General features: G+C 33.8%; 2 protein-coding genes across 7 annotated transcripts in view; one reads left to right on the top strand and one right to left on the bottom strand.

Moving 5' to 3' along the window:
• Positions 1 to 1550: 1550 nt before the first annotated feature.
• Positions 1551 to 19087, top strand: LOC106057013 (endoplasmic reticulum lectin 1-like). Its single transcript, XM_013214021.2, has 13 exons — positions 1551 to 1859; positions 6460 to 6552; positions 6871 to 6951; positions 8293 to 8370; positions 8882 to 8939; positions 9219 to 9471; positions 10272 to 10389; positions 10773 to 10949; positions 11459 to 11518; positions 11624 to 11733; positions 12918 to 12995; positions 14053 to 14131; positions 17197 to 19087. Exons 1-13 carry the CDS (start codon positions 1707 to 1709, stop codon positions 17260 to 17262), a joined length of 1404 nt encoding a protein of 467 aa, XP_013069475.1. The 5' UTR covers positions 1551 to 1706; the 3' UTR covers positions 17263 to 19087.
• LOC106057014 (uncharacterized) overlaps positions 19088 to 27822 on the bottom strand; it is an 11082-nt gene continuing 2347 nt past the window's right edge. For 5 of the 6 annotated variants that reach the window (XM_056024679.1, XM_056024681.1, XM_056024677.1 and 2 more), the window contains exons 2-5: positions 26019 to 26156; positions 23739 to 23920; positions 19701 to 19765; positions 19088 to 19286 (exon numbers count right to left, since the gene is read on the bottom strand). In XM_056024679.1, coding sequence (XP_055880654.1) covers positions 19213 to 19286; positions 19701 to 19765; positions 23739 to 23920; positions 26019 to 26096 — 399 coding nt within the window. In that variant the 5' untranslated portion in view covers positions 26097 to 26156 and the 3' untranslated portion in view covers positions 19088 to 19212. Of the gene's footprint in view, positions 19287 to 19700; positions 19766 to 23738; positions 23921 to 26018; positions 26157 to 26343; positions 26991 to 27822 lie in introns of those variants that run through there. The other variant, XM_056024680.1, reaches the window with a different exon arrangement.

Below are 27822 nucleotides of genomic sequence, written 5' to 3'. Positions count from 1 at the left end.
ACATAGAATGACTCTTCAAATGTATTTAAAAAATTTTTTTTTATAGAAAAAATGGCAATGATTTAGATTCTTATCTTATCTTCTTATCTTATATAATACAGACGTTACTTCAAAAAAGAAGATGATTACGTCCTACGCATCATGCATTTAGTCATGCATATTAACCAATGACAAATTCTGCCAAGTCACTGGTTTTCCTGGCTAGCTCAGGCAACCCATTCCATGCTCTAATAGCACTAGGGAAGAAGGAGTATTTGTACAAATTTGTCCTAGCATATGGGACGAGGAATGTGCCTTTATCTTTGTGTCTTTCAGAGTATTTTATTAAATTTTGTTTTTGTATTTGAAGATTATGGTTCAGTGTTTTATGTATTATTGCTACTTTACTTTTGAGCCTTCTGTCCTGAAGGCTTTCTAAATTTAGTGATTTTACTTAAGGTGTTACTCTAGTCAAATGTGAATATTCGTTTGTTATGAATCGCACTGCTCTATTTTGTGTCTGTTCTAGTTTCTTAATGTTTTCTTGAGTTGAGGGGTCCCAAACAGAGGATGCATATTCTATTATTGGCCTAACCAAGGTTAAATAACATTTTAGTTTTATGTTCTTATTTGATTTATAGAAATTTCTTTTAATAAATCCTAATGCTTTGTTTGATTTTTTTGTAGTTTCATCAATATGTGGATTCCATGACAGTTTTTCATTTATTATAACACCTAGGTATTTTGCGTTTTTAGTCTGTGTTACTGGTTTGCCATGAATAAGAAAGTGGAATTAATTTGTTTTAGTTTTTTTGTTACTCTTAACAACTGACATTTTTCTGGGTGGAAAGACATGCTCCAATTTGATTCCCATTTCTGTAATTCATCTAATTCTCTTTGTAAAATATCTGTGTCTTGTGTTGTTTTTATTTTTCTATATATTATGCAATCGTCTGCAAATAATCTGACTTTTGTTCCTGAACTAATGCAAAAGTTTTTGTGCACTGCCATGCACTGAATGATGACAAATAGATCAACTGGTAATTTTGTAAGGCCTACTGCATTATGAATTTGATAGAAAGCCAGTTATTCATTAAGCAGAGAGTTCTTACTTTCTTATTTTCAAGACCAAATGGACATTATTAATTTGTATTAATTGTATTCTGAGTCAGCCTTAGGCAGAATAGATAAAGCTGCCTTATGGGACTTAACATTTATATGCAGTATCTATGTCAAAGATAAATTCTTCATAATTGTAGGCCTATTGAATATCACAACAGATTCTGACACTATTTGAAGAAGCCATAGTCATATAGAAATCTAGGCTTACATTAATTTTCTACATTATACATGTTTATTTCAAATTTAGAGAAAGTTAAACTAATGGGGAAGCATGCGGACAGAAAGAGGGGAGGGGGAAGTCCACCTTAAGGCTTAAGGCCTTAACTAGATCTAATAGCTGAGATTTATTAACAAAAAAACAAAGATGATTATACCGGTAATCAATGTAAAAGAAATACAGTATGTTGTATGTAGGTCAGTTAAAAAAAGAGCTCGTTTATTCTAGAGTTTAAGGTTTTGAAAAAACAAAGCTCTCGGAATGTTTACACGTCAACTTTCGCTTTTGTTTAGGAAAATAATTCGCTTAACAGCGATAGTCATTATTCCCACAATGTTTTGATTATTAATACTTTTGACAGTTCGTTAATTAATCTAGATATACGTCCATGGAGCTTTCGAAAATCATCTTCATTTTTTTCTTAATATCAATAAATATTTCTGTTATTAGATCTATAACGGGTGGCAACTTCGATCCGTTTATGGATAGTAATTTATTTTCAATTAAATGGCAAGGTCAATTAGATTTAACTAGAGAAGAGGTAAGCTTGATATTGAAGTTAATAAATTAAAACAAGAGGTATTACTTCAGGTGATTGAGCTTTAATAATTAATTAAATACCCCATTATGACTATTAGTTAATCAAGAAAACAGAATGCACGGGCCTGCAATTGAAAGAGGTTCTAACTAAGCCTAAGGCAAGGCAAAAGACAGAGAGGAATGGAGAAAGACGGTCTTGCATGGTGTCCCAACGGTCCAATAGACTAAGGGATAGGTAAAAAAAAGATGAAGAAAACAGTGGATGATTAATTTAATTAATAGATGATCATCATCATGATAGTGACTATCTATGAAATCTATCAATGATACCCTCTTTGAAGGCAATCAAGTCTTACATAAGTCGGATAAGTAATAAGTACCACTGTACTATTACTAGATTTAGCAACTACCAGTGGCAGCCTTTGGTGCTGGTTAGTAGGCTGACATCCCTGGCTGCACCTAAGGGGTGCCCTGCAATAGGCAATACACCCTTGTTTCTGAGTCATTAGCTACGTTAACTAATGGCCTAAATCTTAGGAAACTCTGAGAGAAATACATTCAATACTAGAGAATTTCATTCATGTCTTTATTGATTTCAAGAAAGCTTTTGACACAGGCTGGCATTGAGCTTTCTGGGTGGCAATGAAAATAAAAACATGGAAAAAGTAATGAGAATCTTTACAAATCTTCGATGCTAACTGCAGAGCTGGATTGTAGCAATGAGATGCTAGAGCAGGGGTTCTCAACCTGTGGGTTGTGACCTATTTGGGGGTCGAATGACAATTTTCCTGGGGTAACCTAAGACACATAAGAAAAAAATTTTTTTTTTGTCTAAAAAGAAACTTGACACTGTAAAAGACATTTCCATTGGTAGTTACTATTGTGTTTACTATCATTGGTATTTGAGGATAAATGATGTAAAAAACTGAATCAGATTCATTTCTGACATTGTAATCGTCCGCAGGATTAACAGTTTCAATTACTGTTCAGCAAACGGCACGATGAAATGTGCACCATTGCAGAATCATAATTATTGTTTCTATAGCAGGTTTAACTACGTTATTAAAAAGCATACCCGCTTATTACCCAGTAATATGCCATCATGTTATTGTAGATTATATTTTTATAATGAAACAACCCATGAAAATGGATCTCTATAACATTAGCGAAAACACAGATAACTTTACGGTTGGGGGTCGCCACATAGTGAGAAATTGTAACAAAAAAAAAAAAAGAGCCGCGGAACTAAAAAGGTTTAGAATCGCTATGCTAGTGGGACCCAAGGTGTCACCTACAAAGACAGCATAAAAAAATGAGGAGATTAGAAACAGGATCACACTGGATTTTGGGCCCCACAATGATATACTGACCACTGTTAAAAATGGAAACTAAAGCTTTATGGCCATATCACAAGGTCCTCTGGGCTCACAAAGACCTTCCTTTGGTGAACAAAAACAAAAAAAAAAAAGAAAAGGCAGACAGAGAAAGGATGGGAAGACAACATAAAGAATGGATGGGCCTGTTATTGAAAGAGATTCTATTCAAGGCAATACTTAGACTTTATCTTTAATGTGTATTTACTCTATGTGTATAACTAGTCACAATATAAAAGAACAAAGGGGATCGGAGTGACTGCAACAATTATAGGGGTATCTCTCTCCTCAGCATAGTTGGCAAAATTTTTTGCTAGAGTGGCACTATCCAGGCTGCAAGTGATAGCTTCTAGTGTCTCCCAGAGTCTCAGAGTGGATTCGGGAGTGGTAGATCCACCATAGACATGATATCCTCTCTATGATTACTGCAGGAGAAATTCAGAGAGAGAGACAGACCCCTTTACATCGTTTTTTGTTGATCTGACTAAAGCCTTTGACATGGTCAGCAGAAGTGGCATTTTCAAACTCCTAAAGAAAATAGGTTGCCCTCCCAAACTACTGAAGTTCATTGAGTGCTTTCATGAGGAAACGAAATGTACTGTCAAATTCAATGGAGCCCAATCGGCACCTTTTAAGTGGTGTCAAGCAGGGATGTGTGCTCGCACCTACTCTGTTTGGCATATTCTTCTCCTGTCTACTGCATTATGCGTACAACGACATAAACGAAGGTGTGTTTCTCCATACAAGATCCTCTGGAAAACTATTTAATGTATCAAGGCTGCGGGCAAAAACCAAGGTTACTTACTTACTTAATCCTGTGCACTCCCAGAAGAGCATAGGGCCGCAACTACAACTCTCCACTGAACTCGGTTCTGAGCAGTTTTCTTCATCTGCTCCCATGTCATTCCAGTACCCTCAGCTTCACTGATGACTGACCTCTTCCAGGTTTGCTTGGGTCTGCTCACTTTCCTCTTTCCTTGTGGGTTCCAATCAAGTGCCTGCCTTGCAACATTATTAGCTGGTTTTTGCAGGGTGTGTCCTATCCAGCTTCATTTTCGTTTTGTGATGTCTTGGGCTATGGGCTTTTGTTTAGTTCTCTCCCACAACTCAGTGGTTATCTTGTTCTGGCCACCTATTTCCTAATATCCGGCATAAGCATCTGTTAACAAAGGTCTGGAGCTTTTCCATATTTGTTTTAGTGACTCTCCAAGTTTCTGAACCGTATAGAAGGACAGACTTAACGTTTGTATTATAGAATCTTATTTTGTTATGTAGAGATAGTGCCTTAGAGCGCCAGATTGCTTGAAGAGTTGAAAAGGCAAACCTAGCTTTATTGATCCGAATTAGTATATCATCATCAGCTCCGCCATCTTTACTAACTCTACTTCCCAGATAAGTGAAGTGGTCCGTATCAAAGATGTTCTCTCCCTTTAGCATGATTGGGTTCTCTTGTCTGCTGTTGATTCTCATAACTTGTTTTTTTTTTTGTTGATTAGAAGTACAGTCTTTTTCGCTATTTCTGAGAGTCTGGTGAGTTTGGTCTGAGCATTTTGTTGTGTATGGGAGAGGAGGTAGGTATGTCATCTGCAAAATACAGGTCTTATAAATGTTGTGTTAGTGTCCATTGTATGCCGCTTTTATTATCCAAGACTGTCTCTCTCATGACCCAATCAATGACTAGTAAAAATATTAAGGGCGAAATTATACACCCCTGTCTTACTCCTGTTTTTACTTGAAAAGGGTTGGTCAGCTTACTATTGTGTATTACTTGGCATGATGAGTCATCGTATAACTGTTTAATGATATTGGTGAATTTTGTTGGAATTCGTAGTGATTCATCAGTCTCCAGATTATGTCTCTGTCAATACTGTCGCAGTCTTTCTTAAAATCAACAAAGGTCATGTACAGAAGAGATTGCCACTCAATAGATCATTCTGTGATAATACATAGTGTAGCAATGTGGTCAGTGCATGATTTTTCCTTACAGAATCCAGCCTGTTCTGGGCTTAGTCTTTTGTCTAGGCATCTTTTAGGCGTTCCAATATTATCCTAGTTAAGACCTTGCTAAGGGTTGACAGTAACATGATTCCTCGCCAGTTGTTGCATTGAGTAAGGTCACCTTTTTTGGGTAATTTAATTAGATAACCCAGTTTCCAGATTATGTTTATAATGACATCAATGAATGTGTATTTCTCCATACAAAATCCTCTGGAAAACTCATCAATGTATCTAGGTTGAGGGCAAAATCCAAAGTTAGAAAAATATTACTCAGAGAGTTCCTCTAAGCTGATGATGCAGCTATTGTGATTGATGCTGAGTCTTTTATTCACTGTTTGGCTTAAAGATTTGTCAAAGCAAGACCAAAACATTAGTTCAAAACACAAGCACTGCACCATTAATGGCCAACATCTGGAAATAGTTGACCATTTTTAAAAATCTTGGCTCCATCATCTTCAATGATGTGCTACTGGATAAACACATCAATAAAAGAATAGCAAAGACAATTGTTACCATGTCATGACTGCAGAAAAGAGTGTGGGACAATACCTTGCTGACTACCAATACCAAAGCCATAGTCTATCGAACTTGTGAGATGAGCACTCTGCTATATGGTAGTGACACATGGTTCACCTACTCTTGATGGGATAAAAAGCTGAATATATTCCACCTGCAATGCTTGATGTGGATTCTTAAAATAAGATGGCAAGATAAAATAACCATTGAGGAAGTCTGCAAAGAGCATGGTACCAGGACACCTGCACTATTATCAGTAGTAGGCACCTTGGCTGGGTTGGACATGTTCATAAAGATACTTTGTATGGAGATCTATTAGGAGGCAGGAGAGCTGCTGGTCATCCACTTTTAAGGTATATTGATGCATGCAAAGGCAACAGGAAGCTCTTCAAAGTCAACACCAACATTTGGGAGAAAGAAGCATAAAGAAAAGGTCCTGCATTGCAGATAGTTTACAATTCAGAAGTAGAAAAAAGGGTAAAAATGCAACAGCATCTTATATATAAAGTACATGTGTGATTTGTCTAATCATAGTAATTATTGAGAGAATTATGTAACGTAAGCCTTTTCCTGTTTATATTTGTAATAAGAAAAAAATGATAATACATAGTGTAGCAATGAGAAATATTTTTAAAAACCTTTTAGTGTGTAAATTTATCACTTCTACACCTCTATTATATCTTCATAACTTATAGCATAAGTTTTGTGTAATAGGTTGAGCTTCTTGGTGATAGACACTTAATGATTACAACTAATGCTCAGGAACAGTATCGCTGTATACTTCCAGATGACAAAAAGTCTTCTAAGGTAGGTTTATACCAGTCATACTACTTGATGGCTCACAGTGTAACATTTGAAAAATACAAGGTTGTGATAAACAGTAAAAGGTGACAAAACTATTTTTAAGTGAAAAAAGTTGTCAAGCATCAAAAAAACAAAACACGATGAGCTTAAAATCCTAAGGCTGGACCTTAAAGTCACGATCTCTTTACCACAACCAAGGAAAAATAAAATGTGTTTAATAACATAGGTGTATTTTTGTTTCTTGTATATTGCTTTTATTCTTTATACTTATGTAAGAACTCATTAAAACATACTAATGTTTATTAGACTTTTTTACAACAGGAAAGTTCACCACAGCATGATGGACCTTCAGTTGATGAAATTATGAAACCACTTTTCAAACAGACTCATTGTTCTTATCGGGCAAGTGTTTTTTATTCTTTTTTGTAAATAGATTTTTTGGTTAGCATAAATAATGCAACTAAGTTAGAATACGTTTTTTTTTTGTTGCTTTGTTATACTTAACACTAAACGATAATCTTCTTTAAAAAAAAAAGCAAAAAAAACCTATATTGACCACACAGTGTTAAAGAATGCCAGAAACATACACTTAGCTAGACAGATTCTTGTTTTGAATTAAAAAGAAAAAAAAAAACATTGATCAGTGTCAAGGTGGGTTTTACAGGTTTAGCTAGGGGATAATATAATTACCCGGGTTTCCCACCTCGGCAGGCTAGTGTTGTTGTAAAATTACGATAACAAGCACAAAGTAAATGTTAAGCAAACTTAAAATAAATGGTCAACGATCATTTAACAATAGAACATGTAATACTAAAATATTGATGGATGATGAGTGTTAATATACAAATTACCTTACAAATTTGAATAATAATTTCATACAGTCATAATTATGCAAAGGTAACACACCTCACACACACACACTTAATTTTTCCCCATGGCCCAGTACTCCAACACTACACAAGTGTATACATGGCTCTATATTAATCAAGGCCTGGCTCTACCTGCTCAACCTCTGACTCAATCATGGCTCAACAGTAGACAGTAAAGCCCCAAACCTAACACCCTGAAATATAGAATAAGCCTAGATCTAGTGATGCTGCTAAAACAAAAAACTTCATACATGACATGCCTACCATAATATGGAACCTGAGGAATACATCTATGTACTTACATACCCACAACCAGACCACCTTTCATCACTAGAGGGAGTACATGAAACAGAGACATGACATCTTACATTCACAAGATTCTTGACAACAAATAGCGCAAAACACAAAACTAGTTCATATACCAAAAAAAACAACATGATTATGAAACAAGAAAAAACCTTCACATTTACGTGGCAATTATATAGATTATTTTGATATGGAAATAATTTTTAAGGGGATGCCAGTAGATTTTACAAATATGCCTTTTAGATGAAAAAAAAACTCTTTTTGTTAAAAAAAACCCTTACTCTTCTTTAGAAAAAGAAAATGTTATTTCATACGGAGTTATGAATTTATTTTTTATAGCTAAAACTACATCTTCTTGGAAGAAATTTAATGGTATGCTAAGATATGTCTTCTTCAACCTTTTTATATGTACATAGAGGTGAAATTTTCTTTTTTTTTTAACTCTTTCCCCCATCCTACCCTATTCATCCCCAAATAAAAATGTATTAAAAAAAAACAATATCAATTTGCTAATCTATAATTTTTTAATATCTTAAACTAATTGGTAGAAATATTGAACCTGTTACAGATTGAGAGCTACTGGACATATGAGCTCTGTCATGGCAGACATTTGAAGCAGTATCATGAGAGTAAAGAGCAGGGAATGGTAAGGTGTTATTGAACTAAATTAGAACAGAACTACATTTTGTACAAATATTAGATTCTGAGTTTGAAATATTTGAACCAAAACAGATTTACTTTTTGTTTATGTGATTTACTGAGTTGAAAGAGCATTTAATAATGTCTATGAAAGCTTTTTGGTACCAGTACTAGCTAAAATACATTTTTTTAGTTTAATTTTTTTTTTGGTTTGTTTGTTTAGTCAGAATGATGTATACATGTTATCATTATATTGAAATCACCAGAATACAATATATGCATTCATAGAAAAAGATGAATTTAATATGGTGAAATAAAGACAAGTCCTGAACTGGCCTAGCAACAATGCACACACTTTTTCTTTTTTAAACTAATTATTGCTTATTTTAAATATGGCAAAATAATGTATTTTTTTAAATTTTTTTTTTTCATGTAAGGAAAAAAATCTAATTTATTATGCACATTTTTTTTCTGAAAAAAAATGTTTTTAAATTATGACTAAAATTATACTACCACAGCAACCAAAACTGCAGGAATACTATCTGGGATATGGAAACCACAGAGAATCTATGACAGGTATCTAATATTAACTAATTTATTATTAGTCTAGATCTATTCAAAAATTATTTACATGATTTATTCAAAATATTTGATTTAATTTCACTCTAGACTTTATAGGCATTGTTTAAAAAAAAAATATTTTTTAGATTTTACTTTTTTTTTCTGATAGTAAACATTTTTTTGTCTTGCTTAAATATATTTTTATAGTGATGAAAACTATCACTTTTTGTTTGAAAACTCTTAAAAAGCCTTATGCTTTATATTGGGCCTGTATTGTTTTTTTTTTTTTATCAGAGGAGAGGAGACTAGCTGAGCAGTCCAGTTCACCACCAGTCCGTGAAGTGGAAGGAATCTCTTTGCCTTATTATGAGGTTGTTATGAATGATGGTACTAAGTGTGACCTGACAGGGGTGCCCAGAAAAGTTCATGTTTTGTATGTGTGCCATCAGGAAGGAAGGGGAGAGGTTTATGAGTTCAAAGAGAGCTCCACGTGTGTCTATGAAGTTGTGGTGCTGTCAGCATTGCTGTGCAAACATCCCAACTATAAGTAAGAAAAAAGGTTTTATGTTTGTGCTGTTGTATTTTTGTCTGTCCATGTTGTAAGTAATTATGTGAAGTGATTGTTAAATGAAGGCTTACCATTATCTGAGGCCTAGTGGAAAAGTAAAAAAAAAAATGGTTTTCAGTAGAAACCAAAATACAAATATGAACCACTTTTACTTTCCCTAGCTTTGTCCAGATACTTCATTGAGAACCACAGGAACTCAAGGTCTAAGCTTTCTATCTCTTATAGAAATTGAGCCTGAAATCCCCCTGAGAATTATTCTGTGGCTCTTACCTGAGATGAAGTCAAGGGTTGGGCTCGTTTCCAGAACCAAATTAAATCTTTGGCCATTGAGAATGATTTTTCTGATGGTTAGGAATGAAGCAGAGACACTTCCTGCTTCTATTGAAGGATTCACTATGATCAAGCCCATTCAGAGTTTTGGTCACACAATTATACAGTGGTGTCATTGTCCCTCACTGTCTTGCTCCCCAATGGAGATCAAGCTGACTACCAATAGGAATTTGTTCAGATACTTTTTATGTTATGACATATTCCAAGGGAGATCTGCTATTTGGGTGATTCTGTTGTTAAAAGCTTATTGAGCCTCATTTATGTTTGTTAGCAGTATAAATAAATTAGCTTCTATTTTAATTATTATATTAATTATTCAGTTTACTAAATTATTAATATTTTTAACCACTCCACCCATTTCTCTACATTCATTCATTTTACTTAGCAACTCAGCCTGTACATTCCTCCTTTATGCTAGAAAATAATTTGTTATTCTCCTTTCATTTAAGACCTAAGACTCCATCAGTAAGTGAAATAAGGTGTCATGCCATGGAAGGGTCGCCTTTGAAACCCAGTCAACTGACCAGCTTAGAGTATGAGGCACGTCACTTGCAGACAGCTGGACAGGTTTGCGCTTGTATTTCAGATTGTCAATCAAAAGGAGAAACTAAAAAATATATTTAGTACTAATTTGTAGTTTAATGATGTAAATTTAAATAAAACAATTTTTTTTTAATATTGAAGTTTTCTAATAATGCTTTTTTGGTAAAACTTTTTTCTATCTCAAAAAACTATCTTAATATCTTGATTATGAAACAATGACTAAAAAAAGGTAGTCTAATGTTTTATAAATGTTTTTTTTTCCTTTAATTTATATTTTAGAATTGCAAACTTAGCAACTTAAGCTGTATAGAATCAAGGTCTAGGCCTATTAATGTATTTCTTTCAATCATCACACTATCTCATCTAGAATGAGATCTACACATAATCCTTTCCAATACAATTTCTAGGACTACATGAATGAAGAGAACGTCTTGGAGGAGAGAAAGCCTAAATTTATTCGTAAGCATCCGGAAGATAAAGAAGATGTTCAGAAACTTCCGCCAGATCCTCAGTCTCAATTAGGGGCTCTTACTGACAAACAAACCCTGCTGAACATTCTGACTGGGAGTCAGTGTTTGAGAGGAGTAAGTGTGACATTTTAAAATCTTTCCAGTCCAGTTGTTTTAACTTTATTGTAACCTTCATACCAACTGGTATTAATATATGTACACCCTCCCCTCACCCACATAAAGTGTGCATGTAATTTGTTTGTGAACATAAAAGCAGCTGTTGTATCAAATAATGTTGGCCATGAATGATCTTCAACTCATCTGATTGTGAAATCTCACAAAGAAATTTTCATTTGTGTCATACTAATCAAACTTTTTAAAATTGTGAAATAGAGTTTACTGATAATGTAATTTATATCATCTGTAGGGAATTTTTTTTAAATACTACCATAATAAATTAGTTTGAGGGAAAAAAAGGCATTTATTTTTTTATATTTGTTTGTAATAGTTTCTTTTATTTTTGTATGCACAACTCAAAATGTATTGCATGAGAATTTGTGTTGTTTTGGTAATGGATGTAGTTATGATAATGCCTGAATAACTATGATCCTTTGATGTTTTAGTCATGTCCATATAATTCACAGGGTTCTGGCTGGTGGAAGCATGAGCTTTGTTTTGGAAAGTTTATCAAACAATTTCATGTGGTAAGGTTTACTGACATAAAAGATTTAGTTTTGTTCTAGTTTGTTTCTTTTGATCAATATAACTTATAAAAGGGAGCTGCTTTCTTTTGTTCATTATATTTGTAGGAAGCTGGCAAAGAATCAAATATATTTCTTGGTTATTGGGATAAAGACAAACATCTTGCTTGGCTAGAGGCTAATCCAAATAAAAGGCCAAGACCAGCCGATTCTCGCAAGTGAGCTTTTAGAAATTGATTTACTTGTGTGTGTGTTTTATTTTAAAGAAACAAAACTTTGTATTAAGTTGCATAAGAAAACCATTAAGTTCCCATTGAATTACTTATAGACTTAGGTACTCCAGTGCCAATTGGCGCACATGGTGGCAAGCTCTGTCTCTAGTGATTGATCATAGGTGATGTCCACAGCCTCTTCACAACTGGTGTCAACAGATTTCAGATCTTCTAAAAAGATGTGATGTTATACGTGGACAACCTTGCTTTTGTTTCCTCTTTTTTCTTTCCATGTTATGGCTGACTTTGGTAAATGTGTTTTGTCTTGTCTCGCAAATCTTGTATGAAGTTTGGTTACCCTTTCACTCAAGTAAGGACTTTTCTATTGGTGACATGATCTCTGTATGTTATTCCCAGGATCCTTCTCAATTGCTATTGAGCTTTAGTCTCTTTTCAGCTTTTATGGATGAATTCCATGTTAGGCAAGCATAGGTGGCCATTAGGATGATGATTGTATTGAGGAGGTGGATCTTGGTCTCCAGGCTGATTATTTGCCCATGCCCCTGGCTTCTGCTTTCCCTTTCTGACATGTAATATTGTGATATACATCTCAATGACTTGTGATAACGCTGCCTAAATAGAACTATTCTCTCTATTCAACCCCTTTTTTCCAAATGTTGGCCTTCTTGTATATATTTGATTGTATTCTTGAGTAATGCAATATCATCTGCAAAGTCCAGGTCCATCAGTCAGTTTTGTTCATGCCGTGCAGTCTAATCATGGATTTCATCATGACATAGTTAATGGCTAGCAGAAGGAGAAATGGGGCAAAGATACTGGCTTACACCCTTCTCTTTGTTGAAAAACTCTGTTATCTCATCGTCTTTTGTAACATAACAGCTTGTTTTGCCCATTTACTGTGATATTTTTGTCTGTGGCCTGTTGTAGTCATCATTGCAGAACAGTACTGATCACTTTACTTGGAACTGAGAGGAGGGTGATCACTCTCCAATTGTTGCAGTCCAACATGTTGCCTTTAGGAGTTCTTGTTGACCAGATACATATTTTTAAAATTTTTTCTTGTCTCATTTAATGTACTAAATGTATGATTTTCAGTAAAACAAAATCAAAGAAAATAATGCAGTTGATCCATTTTCATACAAATTAATCCGTACTAATTCTTTCTGCAGGTATGTTTCCTTGTATTATTCAGATGGGGATGTCTGTGATTTAACTAAGAAGCCCAGAAGTTGTGAAGTTCGGTTAAAGTAAGATTTTGTGTTCTTTAAACATTTTTTGTTGTTTTATACATTATAAATTATATTATACAATGTATTGAATTTCCGATTTGAAAAATTCTTAACATACCCTCACATAGAGGGATATCTCTAAATAAAACATTTAAAAAAAAAAAATTAATTAAAAACTAATTCTAATAAATTAATAAACAACTTAAAAAGAAACATATGTGTAGTTTCTAAATTGTTTACTTTTAATACCTTTAGAATATAAAAAAAAGCTAAAAAAATACTTGGGGTGAAGGGGGTGGTAGAGACATTCTTTTAAAAAAAAAAATAGAGAGGTGCAGATCTTAGAGAAGTGGAGATGGATTGGTCACACTCTTAGAAAAGATACCAACAACACAGCTAGAGAAATAACAGGCTAATTAATCATTTTTATGTGAGGAAAAAATATTTTATTTGAATATTAATAAGTGTGTATCTCTGAATCATAAGAGGTTTTTCAATGAAACAAGATTGCAAAAAATCTGTGTGAGAATTGATTGTATTGTAATGAATCGAAAGGAGGCAATTCAACAAGGAAAGGTGACTATTTACAGAACATCACACAAGCATATAATAACCATTTGCTTTTAGCACAGCATTGTTTTTAAGTGTCTAAACTTGGGCAGAACTCCTTTATTTTTCCAATATCACCACTCATTCTCAGACTAAGTCTAGAACAGTACATAAGCTTGGATGGCAGTGTGCTGGGCAGGGTTATAACATTGCCCTCTCTCTTTAGACTTTACATCCTGAAAAGAAACAGGTTGATTACTGGGCAGTGAATTGTCTGTTCTGGCGGAGGTCAATCGGTGTGAATAACAGACAACATTTTCCCCTTGAAGTGTTCTGCACTGTTCACTGTGGGCATCACTTTCTCCAGTTGGCCAATGTAATAAATTCAAGGGAGGCAACTCAACAAGGAAACAAAGAGTGCATTATGTCAAAATAGTGTGAACAAAAGTTTTAATTGAAATTGAATGGTGTGTTATTTTTTTAAAAATGTAATAATAAGAATCTTATTTCTTTATAACTGTTGCAGATGTGTACAGAATGACAAGATGCCCCATGCAGTTGCTCTTTCATTATCTGAACCAGAGCCTTGTCAATATTTTTTAACTGTAAGTAGAAAAAGATTGCCAGTAATTTTTAAACAAATATTTAAATTTACTTTTTTTTTTGTCTGCAACAAAAGAAAAAGAATAGAATCTGCTAATCAATAGATCTTCAAACTTCAATAGTTCTAATAATTTCTTTCACCAACCCATTTAGTCAAAGTATTGTGAATTGGTTTTGAAAATACAAACACCCTAGATCAGTGATGCCCAAAATACGGCCCGCGGGCCACAACCGGCCCGCGAAGTGGTTATATCCGGCCCGCCGAAATTGTCGACACAAAGTGTAGAAAATCCATTGTCCAAAAAAAAAAAAAAAATTTAAAAAATATCTTTCCCTACGTTAGAGTAGATGGATTGGTACCGAAAGTTAGCCGATATATTTGTTTTATAAAGAAATAGTGGCTCCCTTTAAAAAACATAACATTATATTAAACAGCTTTAGAAAATCAAACTAATAAATAAATAAGGCGGCATTCATGGTTTCAGACGTGATAGTTAGATTGATAGATTACACCTAGAGTGGAGGATGGATGAGATATATTTACATAAAATGAGAAGAAAATGAGTCGGATGCATGTCTATTTTCTGTTGCCGCTGACGAGTCAGAAAATTAGTAGCTATTTGGAGCATGCATGGGATCGCCAGTGGCGAAAAAGTTTCAACCATCACAGAGAATCTTTTTTTCTTTGGAGAAATTAGTGGGAGTGACTACTGATGGTGCCACAACTATGGTTGACAGCTATAGTTTTTAGAGTTCAAATGGAACCGAGCCTCTGTGGTCTCGTTGAATTATTCACAAACAAAATCTATGGACCATGTGATGATGATCGTGTTCAGATTGGACAATATTCGTCGTTTCTAAAAATCTATCTGCGGCCAATGTGCCAAATGCCCAGGCAGAGCTACAACCTGGTAGACATACAAACTAGACACCCTTGCTTGATACATTTCAAGTGATGCAGACTATTGATTTGTACTCCGTGTTTCTTGCATAAACTTTTCGAAATCTCCGAAAACAAGTTTTATGGATGATCATAATAATTGACTTATTGACTTAATTTTGTGCACTCTCAGGGGAGCATTGGGCCACAAACTCTTCACCAAACTCAGTTCTGAACAGTTTTCTTCATTTGCTCCCAATACAAGCACGTATTAGTGAGACAAACTTGTTCAGTGATGAACCGTGTGAAGCCGATGCTACGTAATCGTATGGTCTCTTAGACGAACATCTAGAATTCTAGATTCAGTTCTTCGACTTGACGTCTCAACTATACAGCCGGATATTTAAAAGTAGTTTAGGATAAACTTCTCATGAATTAATGTAAATACTAGATTCGTGGTTTTCTAATAAAAATTGTTTTTTTTGTATAATTCTCTCTTTCCCCCCCCCCCCCCCCCCTTTTATTCATGTGGCCCGCGACTCTAGTGTCGAATATTAAAATGGCCCGCCGTCTGAGTGAGGTTGAGCATCACTGCCCTAGATGATAATAGTTAAAGGGGTTTTATTTTTAAGTTCTGTTATAAGGTTTTACTTCCTTGACCTCATGCTAAGACATTTTTTGTTTATAAACAATATTGGTTTATTTTTGTAAGTGATAGCCAATTGTATTGAAATCATTATGATCTAGAATGTTCTTATTTAGTCTCAATGAGCCCTGGGTTTGGGGTTTACTTAATTACACTTTGGATATATGGAAATAACCTTGACCTATCCCTTTGTCTGTTGGACTGTTGGGGCACCCCACAAGATTTGTCAACCATCCTTCTCCATTCCTCTCTGTCTTTTGCCTTGGATAGAACCTCTTTCAATTGCAGGCTTATCCATTCTTTTATGTTGTCTTCCCATTACTTTTTTCTGTCTGCCTCTTCTTCTTTTACCTGGTACTGTTCCCTGAAGGAAGGTCTTTCCAAGCCTCAAAGACCTTGTTATATTTTAGTTTGCATTTTTTTTACAATAGTTAGCTAGTCATCATGTCTGTATCTAGTCTCTTCATTTGTGATGCAGTCTTTAAATGTCTTTCCTTATTATTTTAAGTTTTGAAAGTGCTGCTGTGAACGGTGCAATTCGGGCCAGTAGTTCAGGTTTCGTTCCCTCATCTGAGACAATAGCTCCGAGGTATTTCAAACTACTGACACTTTTCAGCTTTTCACCTCCAATGCCCCTTTTAAAGCCCTGTTGGCTATTGGTCATAATTTGTTTTGTTTTTTGGCATTTATTTGCATACCATATGCTGCTGAAGTCTTGTCTATGCGCATCACCAAGTCAGCTAATTCTTTTTCTGTCCCTGCTAGGCCATCTATGTCATCCACGAAGCTTACAGTACCTTCATAGCCTTTGAGAGAATCTTACGTTATCCTTTGCCTTTGAGAGAATCTTCCATTATCCATTGGTGAGAGTAGGCAGCCTTGTCTTACTCTTAGGTTTTAAACCAGTCCCCAATGTTATTGTTGAAGTACACCGCACTAATGGCCTCCTTGTAGAGGTTCTGTTATTGTTGAAGTACACCGCACTAATGGCTTCCTTGTATAGGTTCTGTTATTGTTGGAGTACACCGCACTAATGGCTTCCTTGTAGAGGTTCTGTTATTGTTGAAGTACACCGCACTAATGGCCTCCTTGTAGAGGTTCTGTTATTGTTGAAGTACACCGCACTAATGGCTTCCTTGTAGAGGTTCTGTTATTGTTGGAGTACACCGCACTAATGGCTTCCTTGTAGAGGTTCTGTTATTGTTGAAGTACACCGCACCAATGGCTTCCTTGTAGAGGTTCTGTTATTGTTGGAGTACACCGCACTAATGGCCTCCTTGTAGAGGTTCTGTTATTGTTGAAGTACACCGCACTAATGGCTTCCTTGTAGAGGTTCTGTTATTGTTGAAGTACACCGCACCAATGGCTTCCTTGTAGAGGTTCTGTTATTGTTGAAGTACACCGCACTAATGGCCTCCTTGTAGAAGTTCTGGATTAATTTTTTATGTTTTTATTTAAAAAATTTTTTTTGTACTTTTCCATATAAAATAATATATGTTTACAGTTTAAATGATGCAAATATTTTTTCTACACACTTGTAGGTTGAATCAGCTTTATTCTGTCCCATCATGAAGGATGCAGATGAAAATGGATTGTTTAATGTATAAAAAAAAGCAATAGACTTGTTTATTAACTTGTTGACATGAATCCTATGCATAATGAATGAAAGGTGTAGAAAGAAAAGATGGTTCTGATGTAATACCACAAACATCATGCGTGATATTTGTTCCTAATGAGAAGTATTGACCTGTTTTGAAAATGTATGCACATCTTGTTTAGAATCTAGTCTGTGAAATTTTCTTGTTATAAAGTGAGGGTGGGGGTGTAATTGAGAAAAAAAAAAGGGGGTAGGGCTTTCACTGTAGCTAAAAGGAAAATAAGTAAGAAAGCCGTCAAGTTAATCCAAGGATAATTTTAGAGAAAAAAATAAACATTGCAAAAAATACAATAATTCTTTCCATGAAGAGGATTTATACATTGACCTGGTTGGAATAAAGTAGAGATGTTGAGAAAAAGAAAATACTTTGAAGAGAATATGTGTTATTGCTTGTGAGATGTGATAATGTGCTGTGCTATAAACTATCTGATTGTACATACATTTTGCTGAGGTTTTTGTCCAACATTGAAACAGATTTGTCTTTTTTTTTAATTTTTTAATGGAGTGATGCATTTAACCTCAATTTTCTCAATTTGTTAAAAAATTGTTTAATTATTTGTATTATAAACCATATTTTGCCTATATTTATATTAACATCTATAACTGTTCCACGAGTGAAATGAGTTGAGTTTGAATGTTAAGTGAGTGAAAATACTAAATGGTCTCAATCCTAGATGTGTAGGAAGTGAACATAAAGAATGATGAGAACAATTATGATAGTGTCATGAAAATTTATATTAAGAACTACTTTCAAAGGAACTTGTGATAATTCATTTCTTTCAATATGCTAACAAAACATACTGTGGTATAAATAAATCATTCAAACTGTTTCTAAATATGGCCTCATTTCCCTGCAGATTTTTTTTTTTTATGTTCACAAAATAGAGGCAATGCAGTAGAACTCATTTGTTGGTGAAGTGAGTTACACAAAGTGACTCCATTATATACACAATGAAAACTTTTATCTTTCAAACTTTTTTTAAGTCCTATCAATCTGATGGCAAGTTGCATTTCAAGTGTTATGTCTCTACAATTTGTTGGCTTTATCATTATTTTTTTTATATGTCGGATTGTAGTGGCCTGACCTGAACGTCTAGAGTTAGAATACCAGTGATTGCTGGGGCATTCAAGAAAAATGTCTTGGACAATATCTGCATTGGTGAAGATAATGGAGATGGGTATATGTGCTGGCCATGACTTCCTCATAACTATTGGCCACAAAAGCAAAGCAAGTTAACTTAAACATCATAGATTACATAGGTGTCACTGGAAACTTAGCTAGTAACTTTAAATGATGTATATGATTGTATTTATTAAAAAATGCTTCTTGATAACATTTATAAATGATTGTTTACAAAATTCTTTCTATAATATAACAATTCTGTTACCTGTGAAATCTCGTAAGATATACCATGCTAATAAATAAAAGAATGAAAAGGCAACAGGAAGTTTGTTTCTTAAGCTACAGTTAACCTACATGTGTCAGGAATATAGTAACTCTGATGAGATCAAGCATTGGAATCTGATAATAGACAATGATTTTCTTCATGAATTATAACTATATTTTTTTGTTTTAAATGGCAAACATATTGTTCACATTGATTATTCTTTTAGCCAGCTATTTACTGCTGAGCTGTAAGTTGTTTCATGTCCTGTGCCTATTCTGTGGTGACAATGGTGGGTTTTTTCTTGAATTATGTTGTAAATATTGTTTAAACAGGATAACATTCAGCAATAAAAGACTAAGAAATTAACAAAGAAATTTACTAACAAAATGAGTTTGTCATTCCTTTAATCAACATGGTGAAATAGAGATCATTCATAATACATTTATTTGAAAAATAAATCTTTTATAAAATATCTGAAAAAATATGAATCACAGAATAACTTTTCAATCCATTCATTTATTACTGTTTGTTTTCTTGTCAAATATTCCCTTATCAAACAATCTCAAATAAGCTGCAGTTTCAAAACCTGAAAAAAAAAATGATGGTGTTGTCAAAGGTGATATTTCAGTTGCAATAGTGGAAATCATCTCACTTCCACAAACATTATATTCATTTTAATGACAAAAAATGGAAATGCCTTTGACTATCCCTACTAAGATAAGCCTTAATCTCTAGTACTGGTCCCAAAACCTAATTCCTTATTCCACATCTCTAAATATATCTCAAAAACTCTTATACTTGCAACAGCTGCCAAAATTAGAAATACATATTTCAAGTTGTTTACATGCATTCTATGCATAAAGATTAAAGATGTAGACTTGGACATGTAAATGTTGCTAAAAGTCCTATACATAAAGCCCTAATGTTGGGTTAAGGCCAAATTAAAAAAAAACAAAAAAACAAATCAAGAACAATGAAACATGTTCTCATACTCTCTTACCTAAGAATAAACTGCAGCACAACATTGTGTAAACTAGACCATTCATTCCTTTCATTTTAGGATTACTGCAAGGGAAAAAAAAAATATTTGAAAATTTTCAAATTAATATTTTAAAAAATCATTTGTTCATTTAATAGTACCAATGAGTTTTCATAAGGAGACATACAAATGTAAATGTTTAATAGCACAAAATGATACTTCCTATTCTTAAGCTCTCAGCAACACTATTCTGTGCATAACTCACAATTGTAAACACTTTATAAAAAAACAATCTGATATTTTCATTTTTTTTTTATCATTCCAAATTGGAGCTGCATGTTTTCATGTACTGTTATAAAAGCAAAAAACATGTTTGAAGGACTAGTTTTGTGTGCAGTACAGACAAACACAAAATAGGCTTAAGTTAATTGTGGTTTTTTTTTTGCTTTGTAGCTGATGAAGGCCTCATGGCCCGAAGGTCCTTTGTTTTACTTGATCCAGCAGTTACCTATATTCAGGTTTATTGTATTTTCTATACAGTCGTTCCCCCTGCAGCAGTAAATCTTTGTTTTTGAGTCTTTTAACCTACTATTTCAATGTAGCTAAGTATCATGTGGCAAAACTATGAGTGTGGCTTTAATTAAGCCTACCTTTTTCGATTAGTTTTGGGACATCATTATTCTTAAATATTAATATTTATACTGAATGAGTTGAGCAATGTAGAAAGACCCTAATATTATTTCTGATATTTCTACTATTTATTGTTTATGCAGTACTCACCAACCTCTCTCTTATTAATCATATTCAATAAATATATAAGCAGTCAACAGTAGTCAACACCCACATTAATAAGATGACATATTATTTTTATTTGGAAGTTTTTTAAGAGTTATAATATTGCAATTAAGTAGTGTGATACTTGTAGTACAGAGGTTCTCTAAACTTTTTTTGACCCTTTATATAATCAAAATTTGCCCACAGACCACCAAGTTAAAAAGCTACATAAATGGTTGTTTCACTGACCCCACAGTTTGAGAACCACTATTGTAGTATACTGTTTTAGTTTCATTTTCTAGTAGTGATTGAAAGTAGAATGAACTGGATGAAAAGAACTAGTATGTTCTAGCACACTGAAACAGTGACATGTTTTATTAACAGCCCTTTAGGTGTCAGTGAAAAATTGGTTTAAGAAAATAAAGAATATATGACTTTAAATCTTTAATTAACATTATATGACTAGGATTTACTTTTGTAAGAAGGATGTTTAGGTAACTGACTACTATCAAACATTGCAATTAATGTTTATTAAGGGATTTCTAGAAACTTGTATAAGAACAAATCCTGAAGAGAATGTGAATACACACTTTGTATCAAATATCAAAATGAACTAATTGGTGGAGTCATCTAAGAAATGAAACTTAGGGTCAATTAAAGAGGCAGGTCTCCAGGTAGTCTCCTCTTCCAGTTGATTTACATATATGATACACATTTTTGAATAGCAAAAGATTTAACTGGGAAACTACAACACTTTTAAAGAATAATTCATTTGCATTATTGCAGCTACTTTCTATCTTCTGAGACCTAGAAAAATCTATGGCACAGGTAATGCACAGTTGCTACAAATTTAAGTTTCTCATAAGTGCTTTGTCCCCACAGATCTGAGGCTCAGGCAGAATATGAACTTAAGATCACCACACCTAATGACTTGAACTATTTCAGGGTGTATGGAGATGAATGTATTGACAGAGTTAAAGTAAAAGTCAGTTAGACATAAAAAAAAAGGGATGATCTGTATTGGGTTCATATAAAGCTTAAATAAAACCCAAAAGAAAAATCTTACTCTGGAATAAATGTAACCTGACACAACTACACCAAGCTGCACTAAACTTTCAACAAACATTCTTATTAGAAAAAGACATTAACCAACCAGTCGATGACCTCTGGAATTTCATTAAAAACCATCTTAAAAGCATTATAGAAAATCATATACCAACTAAATACACATCAAACAAAATAAATAAATGCTGGTTTAATAATAGACTAAAGAAGCTTTGTAAACAGAAGGAAAACCTCTATAGAAAATTTAAAGAAACTAATGCAGAAAGAGTTTACAAAAAGTATATAAAAATTAAACACTTAACCCAAAAAGTAAGCAGACAGCTGCAGAGTGAATACATAAACAATGTAATATCTAAAGATAACAACAAAAACCTATGGTCTTACATTAAGTCTAAGAAAATGGAAACAACAGGTGTAGCGCCATTAAAAGATGAACATAACATAATACATAATGATAATGAAACTAAAGCAAACATTCTAAACAAATACTTTGCATCAGCATTCTCAGCCCCAGGAGACAAAGACATATTACTGAATTTGAACCAAGTAGACAACATAGAAGATATAGTAGTACAAGAAAATGGAATTCAAAAACTATTAGCCAACACCAAACCAAATAAAGCTTCTGGACCTGATGGTATTCCAGCTAGATTACTCAAAGAACTAAGTAATGAGCTAGCCCCAGTGTTCAAAATACTCTTTCAGGCTTCACTTAACCAGGGCAGAGTACCAAAGGACTGGAAAGAAGCTAATGTCACCCCCCTATTTAAAAAAGGAGAAAAATCTGACCCAGGAAACTACAGACCAGTATCACTTACCAGCATCACATGTAAAATCCTAGAACACATAATATGTAGCAACATCATAAACCACTTAGACAAACATAATGTCCTCACACCATACCAACATGGCTTTAGGAAATATAGATCATGTGAAACACAACTAATAGGACTAATTGATGATTTTTCAAAAGGTTTAGATAATAGTGAACAAATAGATGCTATCTTACTAGATTTTTCTAAGGCTTTTGACAAAGTTCACCACCATAGTTTGCTTAAAAAATTAAAATATTTCGGCATTAATGGTCCACTGCATCAGTGGATTAAAGACTTTCTGATAGGGAGAGAACAAACTGTAATAATAAATGGCTCTAAATCAACACCGATAACAGTAAACTCAGGTGTACCTCAAGGTACAGTCTTGGGTCCACTACTATTTTTAATTTACATAAATGATTTACCAAATTGCATTAGTTCAGGAACAAAAGTCAGATTATTTGCAGACGATTGCATAATATATAGAACAATAAAAACAACACAAGACACAGATATTTTACAAAGAGAATTAGATGAATTACAGAAATGGGAATCAAATTGGAGCATGTCTTTCCACCCAGAAAAATGTCAGTTGTTAAGAGTAACAAAAAAACTAAAACAAATTAATTCCACTTATCTTATTCATGGCAAACCAGTATCACAGACTAAAAACGCAAAATACCTAGGTGTTATAATAAATGAAAAACTATCATGGAATCCACATATTGATGAAACTACAAAAAAATCAAACAAAGCATTAGGATTTATTAAAAGAAATTTCTATAAATCAAATAAGAACATAAAACTAAAATGTTACTTAACCTTGGTTAGGCCAATAATAGAATATGCATCCTCCGTTTGGGACCCCTCAACTCAAGAAAACATTAAGAAACTGGAACAGACACAAAATAGAGCAGTGAGATTCATAACAAACGAATATTCACATTTGACTAGAGTAACACCTTTAGTAAAATCACTAAATTTAGAAAGCCTTCAGGACAGAAGGCTCAAAAGTAAAGTAGCAATCATACATAAAACACTGAACCATAATCTTCAAATACAAAAACAAAATTTAATAAAATACTCTGAAAGACACAAAGATAAAGGCACATTCCTCGTCCCATATGCTAGGACAAATTTGTACAAATACTCCTTCTTCCCTAGTGCTATTAGAGCATGGAATGGGTTGCCTGAGCTAGCCAGGAAAACCAGTGACTTGGCAGAATTTAAGTCATTGGTTAATATGCATGACTAAATGCATGACGCGTAGGACGTAATCATCTTCTTTTTTGAAGTAACGTCTGTATTATATAAGATAAGATAAGATAAACTTTTCTGTACATGTTACATTGATAAAAAACAAACAAAACCATTAACTTTTGAGAAATGCGTGTTTTGTCTATACCTTTGTCGTGCTTTTATAGCTGAAGCAGCAACTATCACTCCACTCAACATCATGACACCAGTACCAACAAGTTTACATTCCAAGCAGTCTCCTGGAGCCAAAGGTATATAATTCAATAGAGCTCTCCTTAAAGGAGAATCTGTTGGCATCTCATTTGTGTTATTGTCTTTAGTTTTGTCATTCTACATAATGAAAAGTAGTGAAAAAATTTGCTTTCATTAAAAAAAAAAAAAGCATTAAAATAATAAATTACATTCCTGTGGCTTATTAATTTAGATCCATAGAATACCAAACTAAATGTAGGTTAAGATTGTATTTATAATTTGAGTAGATATGTTAGTTTTAGTAGACCTATACAAATCCTATATTTAATGCTTTTTACAAAGCTTATATCAACTCAGTCTGTCTGCTTGGCAAAAAAATATTGAACATATTTTTTCTCCTGTTTCCCCATTCTTGAATCAAGTTGAAACTTTACACAACTATTCAGAGTACCTGACAAGACATGGATCAATAAAAAAATTAACAAATTAGTTAATTAATTATTGGTGATTAATTATTTTGTTTGATATTGAAATTGCTACTTAATGAGAGATGTGGATATATATATGGATTTAATCCCTTTATTATGTTTTGACACATTTTTTCTTCCACTTCCCATTCTCAGATCAAGTTGAAATTTTGTAAAATTATTCATTCTCTATGACAATACATGAATCAATAAAAAAAATAGCCAATTAATTAATCAATTAGTACTAAATAATTAATTTGGTTTTATATGTCAGAAAAGAAGCTAAACCAGCCATTTTTAGCTTTGTTTTTTTCTTTTGCTTGTTATGATGTAGATGAGCGATTTCTGCAATACATAATATTTACAATGACCAATTTAACAAAAGGGGACTGGGGTTGGTAGTTTTCAGTCACATTCTATCTTCAACCTTAAACTTTGTACCTTAGGGACCGAAAGCAGTATTCAAGTTTTTCCAGAATGGGTTGAATGCTGAGCTTTTATTATCTTAATATAATCCCAATGGAAAGTCAAATCTTTCAAGCATTCTTTAACTATTAAAATTATGTTTTATATACCGGTATATATATTTATATTGTGAAATTATTTTTTATGCTCCTTTTATAAAATCACTATATTCTATTTCTCTGGTGCCTAATGTCCCATAATAAAACAAAGAGATGGTCATCACAGAGCTTCTATATGTAGATGATTGTGCCATACTTGCTCATGCTAAACATGAGCTTCAGCTCACCATTAGCAAATTTGCATACTTCTTTTGGTTTATCAATAATTCTAGAAAAAACAGAAGCCATATTTCAGAAGTCACCCCATAAAATCTACCCAGCCCCAAAGGTCACAGTGAATGGACACCCTCTCAATGTAGTAGATCACATCACTTATTGTCTTGCTAAGGCAAGTAGAGCTGCCTCAAAGTAAGAGCTAAGTGGAATAAATTCCTCGCCTGCATACGTAATCAGTGTCTACATCTACCAAGTGTACCAAGCAGTGGTTCTCCTATTTTGATATGAGAGATGGACCATGCTTTTTTGGTTGGTAATGTATAATGATATTCTTGCAAATGCAGGTATGGACATTGTAGTGGAACAGCTTATAATTCAACAGCTACCCTGGGCAGGGCACATATCCCCAATGGGGATGACCGTATGCCAAAGGTAATCCTTTTTTGTAACTAAAAGATGGTTGACATAATAGAGGTGCCCTCTAAAACAATTTAAAGACCAGCTTAGGCACAGCTTACTTTAACTGGCATCAAAGAGAGCACCTGGCAGCAGGCTGTGGGATACACATTTGAGGCCAAAAGGAAATCTAATGCTGATCACAGATGTAGATGCCAAAAAGAAAACCTATACAGCTGCGCTTGGTGTGGCAAAATTTGTAGATCACACCTAGGACAGTGTAACCACAAGAAATCCTCCTTTACCTTCAGAGTCGAAGACAAGCCTTATTATTATAATATATACTCTCTAATTTATGTCTCTAAAAGACTGTGGTATGTTCACTGGGCTGATGTTCAGTCATTTCAATGGTTCTGGGTTCATACCCTGCCTGCTGCCATCCCCTATCATTCTGCGGGAAGTTTGGACTAGGAAGTAAACTTTGTTTAACTCTGAAGGATTATCCAAAACATGTAAGCCATTTAGAAACAAGACAATTGATAAAACTTTTTTTTCCTCTTTGCTCTTCATTTTTATTGAAAGTGGACCTAACGTTTAAATTTTTTCATTTAAAAAAAAAAGAAATTCACTTACTGCAAGTTTGTTAAGTGTAGCATTATTTTGAGCTTGATTTGAATCATAATTATAGAGCCATGAACGCAGCTGATTCATATTTCCAAAATCAGTCAGTAGTAAGGATCCAAGTCACTCAGCCACTTTTCATGCCAGGTACTGATGATGTAATAGCATCATAAATTATAAAAATATTAAATCAATTTTAATCAGAAATAAAGTTATTAAATTAATAATGTCAAAATAAATGGCCAGGACTATAGCAAATATAAGCTTAGAACTGGTCACCTTGCCTTGATAAACTTTACACTACCATAAAACTTAAAATATAACACTCATAACTTACAACAACTTTTCTTCGTTAATTAATGCATCCTTTCCCATCTATCTAGGAGGTTCTGCAGACTGTTGCTAGATGGGAGGCCTTATAATCTCATGACCTCAAAAATTATAACACATCTACATTAAATGTATTACCTCTTGCACTTTAATAGTCTTTGTTTTTTATTGCTTTTAATTGCTTTTTCTCACTATGAGGTCACAGATTAAAACTCAATTGTGCTACTAACTCTTTAAAGACCAGAGAAATAGTGCATCTTCTAGCAAGTAATAATTGTTGGTCAGTTGATCAATGCCACCTTCTCTTGTTTATTTCCTTTATGTGCAGTGAAGAGCAAATTCAATATTTGATTTGCACTTTTTTTAATTGGAAGAATAGTAGCATACTGCACTGGAAAATGCTTTTATGAATCTCTGTGAGTGTCCATTAAGGGTTGAGTTTACGCCAATGTGAAAGATTTTACATAGAGGCCATGAATGAGAGATAGCTCTTCACCGACCCCTCAGTTTCTGCCAGGTTATAACATTGTGTTACAAACTGCCTAAGGGTCACCAGCTCCTTATTTTTCTTCAGTGTTGACTCCATAAGCCTTTGCCATGTTTGGGTAAAGCTGCAAGGCAGCAGAGGTTTGAATTCAGAGTTTTCCTTGTCAAGCCAGTCAAGGCAAACAAGACCCATCCTACCCAATGCTCATAAGTTTAACCGCCCAGTTACCTTTTCTCCTTCTACTATCAGTGATAACAGTTCTGAGCCATATGAAAAGCCAAGAATTGAAATGGTTGTCAGAGGCTATCTGAGATGCATGCCACTGGAAGCCTTTTATAGGTAGTGGATTGCTTATTTCCATATAATCTACCACTTCCGTCTATAGCAACATTATGAAACCATATTTAAAAAATGTCTTTGGGCTACTATTTTATTAAATATTCCTCCAAACCCATGCCTTAAAAAAAATATCAGCCAACGTTAAAAAAAGGCATCATTATTTTTAGGCCATCAGTAGCTATGGAGTAGATCTAGAAACAGAAGAAAAAATCTACCAGATCTAGATGGGCTTTGAAGCTTTATTGACTATTGAGGCGAGCCATTTACTTTGAGCTGAGGGTTCAAAAGTAAAACAAGAGAGAGGATGGTCTAGTTTATTCTAGAATTACTGAGCTATCATCTATTGTGTGAGGGGGGGGGGGGGGGGGGGGGAGAAGACTAAGATTAAATTGGCTAAATATAGAATGTTATTAATATTATGTTAGAAAAATTATTGATCTAGTGCAGGGGTGGTGGCCAACCTTTTGCTTGTGTGTACCATTTTTTTTCACCTCTAAAATTAAGATACCCAATTCAAATTTAACAAGTTTCAGTTCCTTAAATTATGGTAATTTGTACATATTAGTGATATTAGATATAGGCCTACATATTAGATTTAACAAAAGAAAAACAAGATAAATTTTTCTAAGTCTGTCTTTGTTAACATCTTTAGTTTGCTTT

This window comes from Biomphalaria glabrata, chromosome 3 (genome assembly GCF_947242115.1).
Source record: "Biomphalaria glabrata chromosome 3, xgBioGlab47.1, whole genome shotgun sequence".
Classification (NCBI taxonomy): domain Eukaryota; kingdom Metazoa; phylum Mollusca; class Gastropoda; family Planorbidae; genus Biomphalaria; species Biomphalaria glabrata.
Note: the sequence above shows the minus strand (reverse complement) of the source record. Positions and strands in the feature narration are given on the sequence as shown.